Source organism: Oncorhynchus mykiss, chromosome 6 (assembly GCF_013265735.2).
Source record: "Oncorhynchus mykiss isolate Arlee chromosome 6, USDA_OmykA_1.1, whole genome shotgun sequence".
In the NCBI taxonomy this organism is placed as follows: domain Eukaryota; kingdom Metazoa; phylum Chordata; class Actinopteri; order Salmoniformes; family Salmonidae; genus Oncorhynchus; species Oncorhynchus mykiss.
The window spans coordinates 71,418,853-71,435,727 of record NC_048570.1 but is presented as its reverse complement, the minus strand read 5'-3'; the positions used below and the strand labels follow the sequence as shown (position 1 = coordinate 71,435,727).

Genomic DNA, 16,875 nt, shown 5'->3' with positions numbered 1-16,875 from the left:
CAGAGCTAGCTGGATCCTGCACTGCCTTTCCCACCGCATTCAGTAGACAGAAGCAGTGGAGTTCAGAGGTGCTACACAAACCCCCCGATTAGGTTCCAGTCAGGCTTCCTGGCTGATTACAGAGCGCCTCATCACTTAGCCGGAGGGGAACAGGTTATCCTCAAGAGCTGCTGGTGGCAATCAGGCCAGGTCTCAAAGGGTGTGTGGCTTTTGCTGACTGCTGAAGTGAGACGGTGTTACCACGAGCTAGCTGTGATCCCATTGGTATTACAAGTAAATGTGTAAAGAGAGGTATGGAAAAAAGTTCAGAGGTCATTTGCAGGATGAATAAGCCTTATGACTGCTTACGTGTACTGGCAGTGCAGATCTAGAGGTCAGAACAGGGGGTTTTGAACTGCTGTCAGTGTGTGCAGGGTTTTTCCCCACCCAGCACTAACACAGCTGATTAAAATAATCTACAAATTGTGGTCTTCGATGAAGACCAGTTAGTTAAATCAAGTATGTTAGAGCTGGGCTGGAACAAAAGCCTGCTTGCGATGCAGCTCTCAAGGACAAAGGAAGGACGTCAGCTCTGTATGACTGGGTGGGGCTCACAGCCTTTTACTATGGGTAATCATCTTACAGGAAATAATTAAAAAGTGATTACCAAACATACAGAAATGGGACTAGACGGTACTGGAACAGAATCCTCTATTGGAAACATTAATTGGTGGCTTGTAAAGCAATGATCTGGCATTGGATAATTCACTTTGATCTTTGCAGTAGCCAGGTGCAAACATGCCCGGTGGCAGATGTCTGACAAGATGTGCTGAGCTGCAGTTTTATTTTCTTCTGGGGACTTGTGTTCGATGTTCATTGTTCATCAGGACAAATTGTTTCCATCTATGTCACCATTTACAGTCTCGGCCAAATGATAGCCTTATAATTGCTGTTTTACATATGAACCAATACATCCATGTTTTCTAATGTGCTTTATCTGTACCATTTTGTAAAGGCATCGAAAAAGCCCAGAGCAGGGTTTGGTTCATTTCACATATGGCAGAATGCACTCTTCAGTCCACTGTACATCACACAGTCTCTCTCAGCTATAACAATACAAACAGAATGTTCTAGTCAGCTGCTAGCCGCCTATTCACAGCCAAAGAGCCATTACCGCCACAATGTGATGTCATAAATTGCAGCCGTAATGAAAAAGGCTGGGCGCAAATGAGCCAGTGTGGTGCTCAAACACTTTTAATTGTGGCTTTTGCAGTCGCAGTGATCCTATTGTGCTTTGTTCTTAAGAAATATGGTTTCCACATGGAATGGGCCAGAGCATTTAATATGTATAATGCTGTTATCCCAGAGATATGTTTACTATTGAACATTAAACCGATTTGATATAATATTTTCATGTCCACATCACATTTCTATGTGATGGACAGAAGAACTATTATTTCACAAACCAATCTAGTGGAAAGGCAAAACTAATATCAATGAAACATTTTCCCATAACTCTCAAGGTTTATTCTTTGTTGTGACTGGATGTCGAGGGAGCTGTGTCTTTCTCAGGTCTGAGTTCAGTCTGGGGTTAAATCCTGCTCTGTGCTTTGAGTGTTTTGTCTGATCTGGGACCAGCGCAAAGACATTGCTCTTGCTCAGGCAGTGAGCCCTGCGGTGTCCAGAGCTACTGATTAAATATTTATGCAGGTTTTATGAAGTGGTGATGCCGGCGCTCCATCTGAAGTGACGCACGATGTATTCATCACTCCTTTGTCTCAGAGAGAAAATGGGAAGAGGTGGAAGAGGGGGAAATAAACTGATCTTCCTCCGTTCTCTCCCCTCTCCTGGAAGAGTAATGTGGTGAATATGGCTGAGCCTCTATCTGTCTTCCTCCATTCTCTCCCCTCTCCTGGAAGAGTAATGTGGTGAATATGGCTGAGCCTCTATCTGTCTTCCTCTGTTCTCTCCCCTCTCCTGGAAGAGTAATGTGGTGAATATGGCTGAGCCTCTATCTGTCTTCATCCGTTCTCTCCACTCATCTGGAAGAGTAATGTGGTGAATATGGCTGAGCCTCTATCCGTCTTCATCCGTTCTCTCCCCTCATCTGGAAGAGTAATGTGGTGAATATGGCTGAGCCTCTATCTGTCTTCATCCGTTCTCTCCACTCATCTGGAAGAGTAATGTGGTGAATATGGCTGAGCCTCTATCTGTCTTCATCTGTTCTCTCCACTCATCTGGAAGAGTAATGTGGTGAATATGGCTGAGCCTCTATCTGTCTTCATCCGTTCTCTCCACTCATCTGGAAGAGTAATGTGGTGAATATGGCTGAGCCTCTATCTGTCTTCATCCGTTCTCTCCACTCATCTGGAAGAGTAATGTGGTGAATATGGCTGAGCCTCTATCTGTCTTCATCCGTTCTCTCCACTCATCTGGAAGAGTAATGTGGTGAATATGGCTGAGCCTCTATCTGTCTTCATCCGTTCTCTCCACTCATCTGGAAGAGTAATGTGGTGAATATGGCTGAGCCTCTATCTGTCTTCATCTGTTCTCTCCACTCATCTGGAAGAGTAATGTGGTGAATATGGCTGAGCCTCTATCTGTCTTCATCCGTTCTCTCCACTCATCTGGAAGAGTAATGTGGTGTATATGGCTGAGCCTTTATCTGTCTTCATCTGTTCTCTCCACTCATCTGGAAGAGTAATGTGGTGAATATGGCTGAGCCTCTATCTGTCTTCATCTGTTCTCTCCACTCATCTGGAAGAGTAATGTGGTGAATATGGCTGAGCCTCTATCTGTCAGATGACAAGTGCATTTGTTGAGCAAATATATATATTTTCTCTCTTTCTCTCTCTCTCTCTCTCTCTCTCTCTCTCTCTCTCTCTCTCTCTCTCTCTCTCTCTCTCTCTCTCAGGGTGATGATGTCCTGACAGTCATCAAAATGAAGGCGCAGTGGCCTGCCTGGCAACCCTTGAATGTGTGAGTAGTCCAGCAGTAACCTCCTCTATCATCTCTCTCTGTTTCTCTCACTCTTTCTCTCTGACTAACTCAGTCACACTTTCTCCTGAGTGACTGACCAATTCTGCAGCAACATCCTTTTTCCTTCCTCTCTCTCCTTTCTATATGCCACCCTCACCCTTCTTCCTCTCTCTCCTTTCTATATGCCACCATCACCCTTCTTCTTCTCTCTCCTTTCTATATGCCACCCTCACCTTCTTCTTCTCTGTCCTTTCTATATGCCACCCTCACCTTCTTCTTCTCTCTCCTTTCTATATGCCACCCTTCTTCTTCTCTCTCCTTTCTATATGCCACCTGCACCCTTCTTCTTCTCTCTCCTTTCTATATGCCACCCTCACCCTTCTTCTTCTCCCTCCTTTCTATATGCCACCCTCACCCTTCTTCTTCTCTCTCCTTTCTATATGCCACCCTCACCTTCTTCTTCTCTCTCCTTTCTAAATGCCACCCTCACCTTCTTCTTCTCTCTCCTTTCTATATGCCACCCTCACCCTTCTTCTTCTCCCTCCTTTCTATATGCAACCCTTCTTCTTCTCTCTCCTTTCTATATGCCACCCTCACCTTCTTCTTCTCTCTCCTTTCTATATGCCACCCTCACCTTCTTCTTCTCTCTCCTTTTTATATGCCACCCTTACCTTCTTCTTCTCTCTCCTTGTTATATGCCACCCTCACCTTCTTCTTCTCTCTCCTTTCTATATGCCACCCTCACCCTTCTTCTTCTCTCTCCTTTCTATATGCCAACCTCACCCTTTTTTTCTCCCTCCTTTCTATATGCCACCCTCACCCTTCTTCTCTGTCCTTTCTATATGCCACCCTCACCCCCTTTCTTCTCTCTCCTTTCTATATGCCACCTGCACCCTTCTTCTCTGTCCTTTCTAAATGCTACCCTCACCCTTCTTCTTCTCTCTCCTTTCTATATGCCACCCTCACCCTTCTTCTTCTCTATCCTTTCTATATGCCACCCTCACCCTTCTTCTTCTCTCTCCTTTCTATATGCCACCCTCACCTTCTTCTTCTCCCTCCTTTCTATATGCAACCCTTCTTCTTCTCTCTCCTTTCTATATGCCACCCTTCTTCTTCTCTCTCCTTTCTATATGCCACCCTTCTTCTTCTCTCTCCTTTCTATATGCCACCCTCACCTTCTTCTTCTCTCTCCTTTCTATATGTCACCCTCACCTTCTTCTTATCTCTCCTTTCTATATGCCACCCTCACCTTCTTCTTCTCCCTCCTTTCTATATGCAACCCTTCTTCTTCTCTCTCCTTTCTATATGCCACCCTCACCTTCTTCTTCTCTCTCCTTTCGATATGCCTCCCTTATTCTTCTCTCTCCTTTCTATATGCCACCCTTCTTCTTCTCTCTCCTTTCTATATGCCACCTGCACCCTTCTTCTTCTCTCTCCTTTATATATGCAACCCTTGCCCTTCTTCTTCTCTCTCCTTTCTATATGCCACCCTCACCCTTCTTCTTCTCCGTCATTTCTATATGCCACCCTCACCCTTCTTCTTCTCCCTCCTTTCTATATGCCACCCTCAACTTCTTCTTCTCTCTCCTTTCTATATGCCACCCTCACCTTCTTCTTCTCTCTCCTTTCTATATGCAATCCTTCTTCTTCTCTCTCCTTTCTATATGCCACCCTCACCTTCTTCTTCTCTCTCCTTTCTATATGCCACCCTCACCTTCTTCTTCTCTCTCCTTTCTATATGCCACCCTCACCTTCTTCTTCTCTCTCCTTTCTATATGCCACCCTTCTTCTTCTCTCTCCTTTCTATATGCCACCTGCACCCTTCTTCTTCTCTCTCCTTTATATATGCAACCCTTGCCCTTCTTCTTCTCTCTCCTTTCTATATGCCACCCTCTCCCTTCTTCTTCTCTCTCCTTTCTATATGCGGCCCCCACCCTTCTTCTTCTCTGTCCTTTCTATATGCACACAAATTAGGTGCCTTGGAGCCACTCAAAAGCACATGGCCTGAATCTGCTAGCTCATCTCCACCTGCACCAAGTTGATCAGCGTGACTAGGCTTCCTTTAGACTCCTACATGCATAAACCTTAATTTCATCTCTTATTTAGGAGAAAAACAAGGAGCTAGTTAGCACAGGTAGCACAGAGAGAAAAGCATCCTCAATGTAAAAAACACTCTCACATAGGATCTGAGTGTGAGACTCCAAAGAGAGCTTCCAAAGGCAACCACAGCTGGGGACAGAGCCAATCAAATACACAGAGGGTAATTAGCTCACTATCTTGTTTATATGCCAGCAAATTAATTGTATCATAAAGTGGCTGTGTAAATGCAGAGGAAATCAAATCAACTGGTTTAGGGGATGGGTGGTGGGAAAGGGAGGATGAGAGGAGGGGAAAAGGAGAGGAGGAGGTGGAGGTTCTTGATTGTAGTGTGATGTGGAAATGTACACATTCTGTTTGTACATGAGGTTTTCTTCCTTGAAAGTAGGGTGCAGAAATGGTTCATTGCTCCTGCAGTTGAAGGATGTTTCTTTTTATTCTTTAAAATGAGTCTGTTGGGATTGCATGTGATTTTTCTTAGTACATGTTCGTATATGTTTTTGAATGTGTTTATAAATGTTGTTTGTACGTGTTTGTACATGTGATTCATCAAGTGTGTGTGTGTGTGTGTGTGTGTGTGTGTGTGTGTGTGTGTGTGTGTGTGTGTGTGTGTGTGTGTGTGTGTGTGTGTGTGTGTCTGTGTGTCTGTGTGTGTGTGTGTCTGTGTGTGTGTGAATTAGTGAAGGGGGCTTATGTTACTGCACTTGTGTGTACATGTGTACGTATGTGTGTGGGTTAAGAGGGTGTGTGTTTTGATGATTATTGATAGATCTCCTGGATGGGTTTTTCTCCATCAAGGTTAATGGCCTCCTGCAGGCTCCTGTGTATCAAGACATCAGGCTGATCTGTACTACACAGCTGCCTGCCAATTAACAAACCCTCCTACCCTGCCTTTCAAGAAGAGAAAGGGGGAGAAAACAGAGAGAGAGAGAGCAAGAGAGAGAGAGAGAGAGAGAGAGAGAGAGAGAGAGAAATAGACGTTGATGAATTATCAGTGGTTAGACAACCAGCTCTTTATTACATCTGAAGGATCCAAGGCAGATCGTTAGAGATGGAGCTTCAGGTTCAGGGATATCTGGGATCAGTGTTGGGTTAGGAGTGGTTTGGAAGAACTTTCATCATGGGACTAGAACATTATTGAATACACTGTGTTTATGTAACCACGTTTTTACCTGTCTGTCTCTCTATCCATCTTCATTTCTAGTGATCACTTGTACTGATTTCGAACTAAAGTGGTCATCTTGAGAGAGATGTGGTGGCTGGAGCAAAGGAAAGGGAGAGAGAGTCAGAGGAGGGTGGAGAGGGAGCGAGGGAGGTGCAGATATGACTCATAACATGTTAAAAGGAGAGGGCGAGAGAGAGAGAAAATAGCCAAATAAGGGAAAGATGGACACAGAGAGAGAGCAACAGAGAAGGAGATGTGGTCAGAGAGAGAGAAAATAGCCAAATAAGGGAAAGATGGACACAGAGAGAGAGCGACAGAGAAGGAGATGTGGTCAGAGAGAGAGAAAATAGCCAAATAAGGGAAAGATGGACACAGAGAGAGAGCGACAGAGAAGGAGATGTGGTCAGAGAGAGAGAAAATAGCCAAATAAGGGAAAGATGGACACAGAGAGAGAGCAACAGAGAAGGAGATGTGGTCAGAGAGAGAGAGGGAGGAAGAGAAAGTAAGAGAGAGAGGAATAGAATTCCACCAGAGCCCTCTCCAACCAACCAACCGCTCCACGCCCCCACACCAAGGTTACGAGGGTTGCTGGACCTATCGTTGAGGGAAGCTTGCCTAATTAAAAACGCTGCGGCGCATTGAGGAAATTACCCCCTGCCTCATTTGCATACACGCCAGGGGATTAGCCGGGCTGGACTTGGAAGGAATCAATGTTCCTTTGTGTTGTGTTCACGTTCCTCCTCCTTCCCTCAGGCCGTGTTTTATTGACGTGTAAACACATCATTCTCCCTGCCTGTCGTTTTCAAAATGTCCTTTTAAATGACATGTTTGCTTTTGCCCTCCCCGGCTGGATTGAAACACTTGACACAGTGAACTGGAGACTCCACTTTGAGTTTAAGGTCTGTGTCTGTCTCTCTGTCCTTCATAGGTAAACCACATTTGAGAGGATGTCTGGTTTCATCTGGTTTCCCTCTCAGTCCCACTGGTCTACCTGCACTTCTAGATAACCTGACATAATCCGCTTCAATGTTTCTCTGGGAATATCTCTATCTCACGTATACACCTGTCAGCTGTCGACACGCATGTACGCATCCAAGCACACACACACATGCACACACACACTCGTATGGTCAGGTGCCACAAAGAGGGATCTTTGAAAATTACAATTGGCTCAGAACAGGGCAGCAAGGATGGCCCTTAAATGTACACGGAGAGCTAACATTCATAACATGCATGTCAATCTCATGGCTCAAAGTAGAGAGATTGGCTTCCACACTATTTGTTTTTGTAAGAAGTGTTGACAAGCTGAATGCACCGAGCTGTCTGTTTAAACTACTAGCACACAGCTCAGACACACATGCATACCCCACAAGACATGCCACCAGGGGGCTCTTCACAATCCCCATGTCCAGAACAGACTATGGGAGGCACACAGTACTACATAGAGCCATGACTTCATGAAACTCTATTCCACATTAGGTAACTGATGCAAGTAGCAGAATAAGATTCTATTTTTTTTAAGATAAAAATACACCTTATGAAACAGCGGGGACTGTGAAGAGACACACACACACAGGCACAGACACTCACACACCTGCACCTTAGAGACTATTTTCACCTCAGAGAATATCTGCACCTTATCTGCATTGACTCTCCAGACATAAACCCTTACACACAAGCACACACGCACATGCACACTCACATGCGCACACACACACACACACACAGTTAACACAGCTGTTCAATAATATACTATTTATTCAACTGTGCGACCAAGACACTATTCACTTTATATTTGTAACACAGTCATACTTGACACAGCACATTAATCATGAATACTGTATATCCTATTGTGTAGATATCAGTCTTATTAGTATGCATATTACATTCCTCTAATGACTTGTTCATTTTGATTGACCTCTGATGAATATTGTTTGATATTGTAATGCCATGTTGAGGGGCCAGCACGCAAGTATTTCACTGCACCTTGTATACCTGCTGCCAACTGTGTATGTGACAAATAACATTTCATTTGATACACACACAACAACAATGTGTCACACAATGTGCTAGTGACCCAGACAGAGCAATCTGCTGTGGGAATCTCCGTCGCTGGGCGGTGTTCTCCGACACTGTCACAGTACAGAGGCCTCCCTCTCTCAAACACACGTGCGGACATGAAGGCAAGCATGCGCACACACTCTTCAGAGTCTTATGTACTCAGACGGTCCCCACAGAAGACAGCCTACACCCCTCTCTTTCTCTCCATCTTCCTCTCTTTGTTCTGCTCTACCTGACCCCCTCCCAATCACACACACCCCTCTCTCTCTCTCAGAACAGAAATGGCTGTGCCTGTGACAGCTCCATGATGTCCAGTAGTGAGTCCATCGTCTTTTTAAAGCACTCTATACATCTCATCAGACCCTTTCTAAAGACAGCAGGACTACCCCAGCTCTCTGAGGCTTCCAGCTGATTAGCACTGTGCAGACAGACAGACAGACAGACAGACAGACAGACAGAAACAGGGAAATAAGGGGTTGTCAATGAAAACGCAGCCCTTAATGAGCTAAAGGGTTTGTCTTTGTCACTCAGAGACAGCGTGTTTGCTGGGGATGTGGTGGGATGGAGGGAGGGAGGGAGTCAGAGTCAGAAAAAAGGGAATTAGAGAGAGAGTCTAATCAGATATACTGTATACCCATTACATGATATCTATCCAACTGTCCCAATAGGTGATGGACAGTGATGTTCACTGTACTTAAACTTGAACAGATTAAAGGATAAACATTTGAAAGTGTATTCTGGGAATTCTTGATTATAGTATTATAGCTAGAGTAGCGGCATCAATGTCTCACTCTCTGCACTCCTCAAAAAAAGTGTTCCAAAATGGTACTTTGCAAGGGGATAGGGTTCTACCAAGAACTGTTTTGATCTGAAGAACACTTTAAGGAAGAAAGGGGTTATTTGTAAGCCAAAGGGTTCTACATAGAACCTTTAACATCCTAAAAAAAAATGGTTTTGGAAGAAAGTTTTTTTTGATTCTTTGGAAGGCAAGAAGGGTTCTATATAGAACCATAGAGTATATCATATTTCCCAGCATGCTGTATTGCATGGTGATTTTCATAATTGTTTGTTTGAATGTGTTTTTGCATAGACATTGATTGGTTGATACATGTTATGCTACACAAAGATAAATAACATTCATTTTTGTAAACTAAACCAATTTGTTAATAATTTGACTTATTGCACCCATTACAGAGCTGGTTGTTCCAGTTTAGATCACTGAGGTAGTATCAGTTTTCTATCTTCCCTACCATGGCAGTCATTCTCAAAGCAGATTGCTGGTGATAAAATTCCACTTGTTGGATATCCTAACTCTGGCTGGATTCCAATAGGAATTGCACATCACTTTGCAAGCCAACATAATGTGACTTGCAAGACTTATGTGGCCTGTAAACCAGGAGTTTTCTGACACCACTGTGTTAGGGTATAACTAGGCCCTCAATGAAAGGCGTTATGATATATTTTATGGTTCTATATAGCACCTTCTAAGACTGTACGGAAGCTCAATTGTCACCTGAAACAATTATCCCTTCTGCTATTCTCCTGTCACTGTTTTGTTCTTCATATGCCAGTAAATCCATCAGATGTTCTATCACCACACACACCTCAGCCCTGTCCTGTCCAGTTCTGTCCAGCCCTGTCCTATCCAGTCCTGGCTTGTCCTCCCATACACAGTAATAATCACCTCTAAGGCTGTGTAAGAGCTCTAATCCTCTGGGAACACACAGCAGGCTGCCAGCCGTCCCCTCTTCCCCCTCACCGCGTGTCACCGCGTCCCTTTGCTCAGCTCAGCCAGTCTCGGAGGCCTTAGGTTTATCTCTGACAGCCACATTGGACCCAACACAAAGCCGACTTGTAATTGACAGGGTGGCAGGAGGGATAGGGTGTAGGAGGGTGGGAGGTATCTATCAACCCCTGATAAACGTTCATTAGAAATGCTGTGGTTTGGTACTAGGAAAAAGGATTTCTGAACAGACATTTGTGCTGCCATGTGCATTATTGTGCTTGTGACTGTCTGTGAACACTTTTCTTTGGGTGTGTGTGTGATCGCTCATCACATTATCTGTTGCACACACAAACACACGCACTCACACACACACACACACACACACACACACACACACACACATATCCATGGCTCTCTGCCACCAGTAAAGTGTTTAGGGGTGTTTATTACTCTTTACCTCTGGCTGGCGGCTCTGTGTTGAACTGTTGTAGGGGGTGAGCTGGATGTGCAGGGCATGCCTGAGGCAGCAAAGAAACTTCTCTACATCTCTGTCGACTTAAGTACCCCTGCTCTCATCCTTTCCTCGTTCTTCATCTCCCTTTCCTTGCTATCCCTCTATCTCTTTTTCATGCTTTTTAGGGACTTCAGTCAGTATTTCTGTTCTCTCTCTCTCTCTCTCTCTCTCTCTCTCTCGCTTTCTCTCGCTCTACACTCTCTCTCTTCTCTCTTCTACTTTTCACATTTAGTCATTTAACAGGCACCCTTATCCAGAGTGACTTGCAATCAGTGCATTGATCAACTAAAGGTAGGTAAAACATCACTTATCACAGTTATTACAATTGTGACTTTCTTCAAAATAGTCCCTTCTCTCTGTCCTCCAGTCGTGCTGCCCCGTCAGCTGAGTTCTCAGTGGATCGTACCCGTCACCTGATGTCCTTCCTCACCATGCTGGGGCCCAGCCCTGACTGGAACGTGGGGCTGTCTGCAGAGGACCTCTGCACCAAGGAGTGTGGTTGGGCCCAGAGGGTTGTCCAGGATATGATCCCCTGGGATGCAGGCACCGACAACGGGGTCACCTATGAGGTCAATGACCTCCTCAAAATGTCACAACTACACGCTCTAATATTCACACTATCTCTACCACAGTGATTCTAACCATAACCCTGGAGCGCAAGCCCCAGACATCACTCACACCACCTACTGTATAAAATCACACTTCTTATAGGGCTGGGAGTTGCCAGGGACCTCACGATACCATATTATCATGATACTTAGGTGCCGATATGATATCTATTGCGATTCTCATGAATCTATGTCTTACTTTTCAATACTGCAATGCGACGTTCCAAACATACGTCTGCTGCAGAGGCACAAGAGAGAGCCATGAGAAAACGACTTTCGATCAGTCATGGAAATAAAAGTGCTGAAAACAAATTAGTTCAGTATTTAAAAAGAAGATGGAGAACAAGCTATGACGGAGAAATACTGGAATTCTGGTGCAGGTACAGCCGACTAGCACAAAAATGATATTAAGATATTGTCAAAAATAATATTGCAATACACTGAGTGTATAAAACATCAGGAACAGCTTTCTAATATTGAGTTTCACCCCCTTTACCCCTCAGAACTGCATCAATTCATTGGGGCATGGACTCCACAAGCCCCTGGCACCTACTACCATACCCCGTTCAAAAGCACTTCAATATTTAGTCTTGCCCATTCTCCTTCTGAATGGGACACATACACAATCCATGTCTCAATTGTCTCAAGGCTTAAAAATCCTTCTTTAACCTGTCTCCTCCCCTTCATCTACACGGATTGAAGTGGATTTACCAAGTGACATCAATAAGGTATTATAGCTTTCACCTGGTCAGTCTGTCATGGAAGAGCAGGTGTTCCTAATGTTTTGTACACTGTATATATGTCAATATATTATTTTTCAGTATGGGCAGACTGGTTGAGGAGAGGTTATGACTGTGCTGTGGGAGCTCACAGACAGACCTTTGGCTGATCCCTGGGAGTTCACAGACGAACCTGTTGAACTGTTACTCCCCTGTTTGATTTGGCTCGCCCCAACAATGACCTTACTCATATGAAATATCTGGAGCCTCAGACATACTTACGGTGTACTTGGGTGGAAGAAAGAACACGTTGTGTAAGAACCGGTCAAGAGTTATGAAATGAGGTTGTAGAGTGTTTTACTGTTGAACGGTGTCTATATGTTTTAGTGGTCTCTGTTGTTTCAGGAAGCCTGAAGTTGACGTTTGGAGTTGTTAAAACAGCTCCTGGTAACCTCCTGTGGTGTTCTCTCTCACTGTGTGACTCTGCTCTCCACTGGGGTGAAACAGTAGGATGTATGTAGTGATGTAGCAACCACATTCTGTACATTGTAATGGAGGGTTATGCCTGACACATAACATATCAGAAGTTCAAAGGTGTGGAAGATGTTGATCACCATAACACAATAGCACTATACAAAGTTACATGTCAACCCTTTATGTTCAGACTAGTGGATGGCTTGTTTTACAGTGTTGTGCCTTCAGAAACCCTGTGGCTGTGTTTGCTGTGTTAGCCCCCTGCTAGCAGACGTTTGCTGCAGACTAATGACAACAGTTTCACCACATAACCCCATAACTCACAGTGTGCCTGACCAAGATCTATGGATTCATGTTGTTTTAGTGGATGTGGCTTTGTGACTTGTATAATCTAGGTTTGCCAGTCTTAGGAGGACGTATGTTTTTTTGTGCTGGGACGAGACTATATTATAGATGTGTTGTATACCTCCATAGTGCACATGAAGAGACCTATTGCAACTTTTCAAGGTTATCTGCAAATACATATTTTATCACTGATATCATGACACTGTTCATCAATACTACAATGGAACACATATTGACATGAAAAGACAGTCATGTATCTATGTTGACTCTTCATTTGTGTGTGTGTATGTGTGTGTGTGTGTGTGTGTGTGTGTTCTGACCTCCAGTCTCCCAACAAGCCCACAGTCCCTCAGGAGAAGATCCGCCCCCTGACTAGCCTGGACCACCCCCAGAGCCCCTTCTACGACCCTGAGGGGGGCGCCATCACCCCCGTGGCCAGGGTAGTAGTGGAGCGCATCGCCCGAAAGGTCTGTTCATCCAATCATCTCTCTCCATTTCTTCCGTTCCTTTGGCTGCTATATCTCTCCCACTTTTGTTGCCTCGATCCTCTTTCTTTGCTCACTTCACTTCCTATTTCCATCCCCTTTCTGTCTCACACTCCTCTTGTTCTTTCCCTCCAGCTGTCACCAACACAACCTGATTTCATGCGCATCAAGGCATGTTTGAGGTTGGCTCTAAGATCTCGAAGCGGTTACAAACATTTGATTATGTGCCTGTGTTCATAACGTTGTTTCGGTATACGACTCGAAATGAGAAGGTAAACAAACAGCACAATGGAACATATTGGTGTATTGAACTAGAAATGTCAACTTTAAAGCTTCAGACACTGAGAGGAAGATACATCTTTTTCAGTCAGAAGAAAGTAGCTTTATTTTAACTCCCTCTGCATTGTTCCAGTGTCTAAATGAAGACGTTGTGAGTCAATACAGCTGTAGATATAGATGTTAGTTGTATAGGTGCCGTTTGAAGAGAACAGCTGTTGAACAGTGATGTAAATGTCAGTGGACTATAGCATTTACACAGCATCCAGCCTGGCAGACTCAACTGGAATCTCTCCATCTACTCTATTATAGCCTTTGTCAATCTATTGATCCTCACACACTGAAGCGTGCAGGTACAAGCACACACGTGCGCGCACAATCGCGCACACACACAACAACGCCCTCAGCCCCACACACACACCCTATCACTCTGATCGTTTGTCACTTGCCCTAAGTGGACCTCTATTGTTATGACAGCTGAATGCCATTACCAGCATGTCCCCATATCACCTCCCCGTTCGCTAGAAAGACAGATAACTAAATACGCTAGCTAGATAGCGACAACGTGTGTGTGTATCTGTGAGCTCCAGCAAAGGTGAGAGGATGCATCAGCTGACCTCCCTGTTTACCCCCTTCTTTGTCTGATAGCCGCCAGAGGCAAACGGAGGATCTTATCACAACAGAGTGGTATGTATTCCACAACGCAGGCCTGTGTTTGTCTGTCCGCAGGGAGAGCAGTGCAACGTCGTGCCTGATAACGTGGATGACATTGTGGCTGATATCGCCCAGGAGGAGAAAGAGGAAGGTCTGTGTCTCTCTTTATCTCTCTCTCCCCTCTGTGTCCCTGTATCTCCCCAACTCTGCCAACACAGGTTGTAACAGAGGAGCGATAAGCAAGAGAGAGGAGAAAGGCATGTCTCTCTCTCTCTCTCTCTTTCTCTCTCTCTCTCACTCTCTTTCTCTCTCTCTGCCCATCTCCAGGCGTGGGAGATTAGAACCAGAGCTTGAGAAACAGTAGAATGAGTTAACCCAGCTCAGCTTTATTGTCCTCCATGTTGCCTTTTCTTTCTCTCTCTCTCATGGGAAAGCTGCACAGATGGAATCATAAGCAGATTTGATCAGTAGTGGCATTTTCAATAAATCAATAAGGCTGCAGTTGAGATTCTTCCAAGTGAATTGTCGCACCTGAACATGTCCCAGGGACATACATGTTTAAATTGATTTGAGTCAGATCAGTGTTTCAATAGCACATCACTTAGTGAGGAGGGGCTTAGGCACTCAACACACACCTGAGGAAACACATAACTAGTTATGACTTTGAACATTTGTGTTTATGCCCTTCACTTGATGAATGTATTTCTCCTCTCTCTCTCTCTCTCTCTCTCTCTAAACCTTCCACTCCTCTGCCACCCTTTCTCCCCCTCCCTCTCTCTCTCTCTCTCTCTCTCTCTCTCTCTCTCTCACACTGTCTCTCACGTTCCCACTTTTCCTTCCTCCAGACGACACTCCAGAGACATGCATCTACTCCAACTGGTCTCCCTGGTCAGCCTGCAGCTCAGCCACCTGTGACAAGGGCAAGAGGATGAGACAGAGGATGCTGAAGGCCCAGCTGGACCTCAGTGTACCCTGTCCTCACACCCAGGACTTTGAGCCCTGCATGGGGCCCGGCTGCAGCGACGAGGGTCAGTATGTTGGACTAGGCAGCTCATGAGACATGGCGGGGTTTCGAACAAAGGTTTACAAGACTGTGTTTGCCTCCTGAGCTAAAGCCGATATATTAGCTCAGGGTGCTAATGCAAGTCTTCGTCTCAGGCAATGTTACTCAACACGTGAACGTGGTTCACCGAACCACCCCCGTTACACAAATGTATATTGACATGAACAGATATACTACAGTACAATCTAGGATACAATCTGGAAATGTGTATTTCTTGTTGCTGTCTTGGTGTACAAACACCCATCTAAAAACAAACTTCAACATCCGACCCTCAAGTCCCTCTAGAAGCTTTATTATTGTGGACGTCATCTTTGTTAGCATTTCATAGGTTATTGCAAAGAAAACAGGTAAAATCTGGTTTACTGCAGGTCTTTATTGGTGTTGGGTCATCGATAAAGCCCCCAGCTCGTTTGTAGCTCAGACAATAAAGTTGTAGCAGCATAGAGGTGAGAGGGACACTGTGTTTCTGAGACAAGCCTATAAAATGTGTAATGGGCTAAAGCTGCCGGGAGGCCACAGTGGATACTAAGGCTTTATTAAAAGACACATAACAAGTTATGAGAATACACACAGCGGCGTCACGTCTTTGCTGCTTGCAATGAAAGACTAATGAATAATAAAATGTGTGTGTGTGTGTCTGTGTGTGTGTGTGTGTCTGTGTGTGTGTGTGTGTGTCTGTGTGTGTGTGTGTGTGTATGCATCAGTGTGTGTAAGAGCCCATGTGTGTGTATGCATCATTCTGTGTTTGTGTGCATGTGCGTGTACACACACACACACACACACACACACGCGGGCTCTTACTCTGGGCTCTTATTCATGATTTGCTTATTATTAATGATTCATTGATGATTTGCTCATCTTATTAATGATGAGCTTCTTTATAGAGCAGAGTTTAATGAGTCTTTCAGTCTGGAGAGGGAGGGTTTAGATATAAATCCATGTGAGTCTCACCCAGAACGGCTCTTATCCTCCCTCCCTCCCACCTGAACATAATGCAACAACAGCAGGGGGTTGTTTTTAATGAGGAGAAACATGTCTGTTGCATAAATGTGTTCACAGCTCATGCATTTTCAAAGCTCTTGGGTAACACTGTGGGTACAGGTGTACTGGTACAAGCTCTTGGGTAACACTTTGGGTGCAGGCATACTGGTACAAGCTCTTGGGTAACACTTTGGGTGCAGGCATACTGGTACAAGCTCTTGGGTAACACTTTGGGTACAGGTGTACTGGTACAAGCTCTTGGGTAACACTTTGGGTGCAGGCATACTGGTACAAGCTCTTGGGTAACACTTTGGGTGCAGGCATACTGGTACAAGCTCTTGGGTAACACTTTGGGTACAGGTGTACTGGTACAAGCTCTTGGGTAACACTGTGGGTACAGGTGTACTGGTACAAGCTCTTGGGTAACACTTTGGATGCAGGCATACTGGTACAAGCTCTTGGGTAACACTTTGGGTGCAGGCATACTGGTACAAGCTCTTGGGTAACACTTTGGGTACAGGTGTACTGGTACAAGCTCTTGGGTAACACTTTGGGTGCAGGCATACTGGTACAAGCTCTTGGGTAACACTTTGGGTACAGGTGTACTGGTACAAGCTCTTGGGTAACACTTTGGGTACAGGCATACTGGTACAAGCTCTTGGGTAACACTTTGGGTGCAGGCATACTGGTACAAGCTCTTGGGTAACACTTTGGGTACAGGTGTACTGGTACAAGCTCTTGGGTAACAC

At 44.9% G+C, this 16,875-nt stretch overlaps 1 protein-coding gene across 4 annotated transcripts in view; it reads left to right on the top strand.

Annotated features, from left to right (window-relative positions):
- The window catches only part of LOC110526494 (spondin-1), a 120,622-nt gene that overhangs the window by 99,336 nt on the left and 4,411 nt on the right, over positions 1 to 16,875 (top strand). Inside the window, exons 7-11 of one of the 4 annotated variants that reach the window (XM_036980879.1) lie at positions 2,894 to 2,958; positions 10,889 to 11,090; positions 12,994 to 13,134; positions 14,077 to 14,233; positions 14,928 to 15,110. In XM_036980879.1, the coding sequence (XP_036836774.1) occupies positions 2,894 to 2,958; positions 10,889 to 11,090; positions 12,994 to 13,134; positions 14,077 to 14,233; positions 14,928 to 15,110 (748 nt within the window). Of the gene's footprint in view, positions 1 to 2,893; positions 2,959 to 10,867; positions 11,091 to 12,993; positions 13,135 to 14,076; positions 14,234 to 14,927; positions 15,111 to 16,875 lie in introns of all 4 variants that reach the window. The other 3 variants (XM_036980878.1, XM_036980881.1, XM_036980880.1) reach the window with 3 other exon arrangements.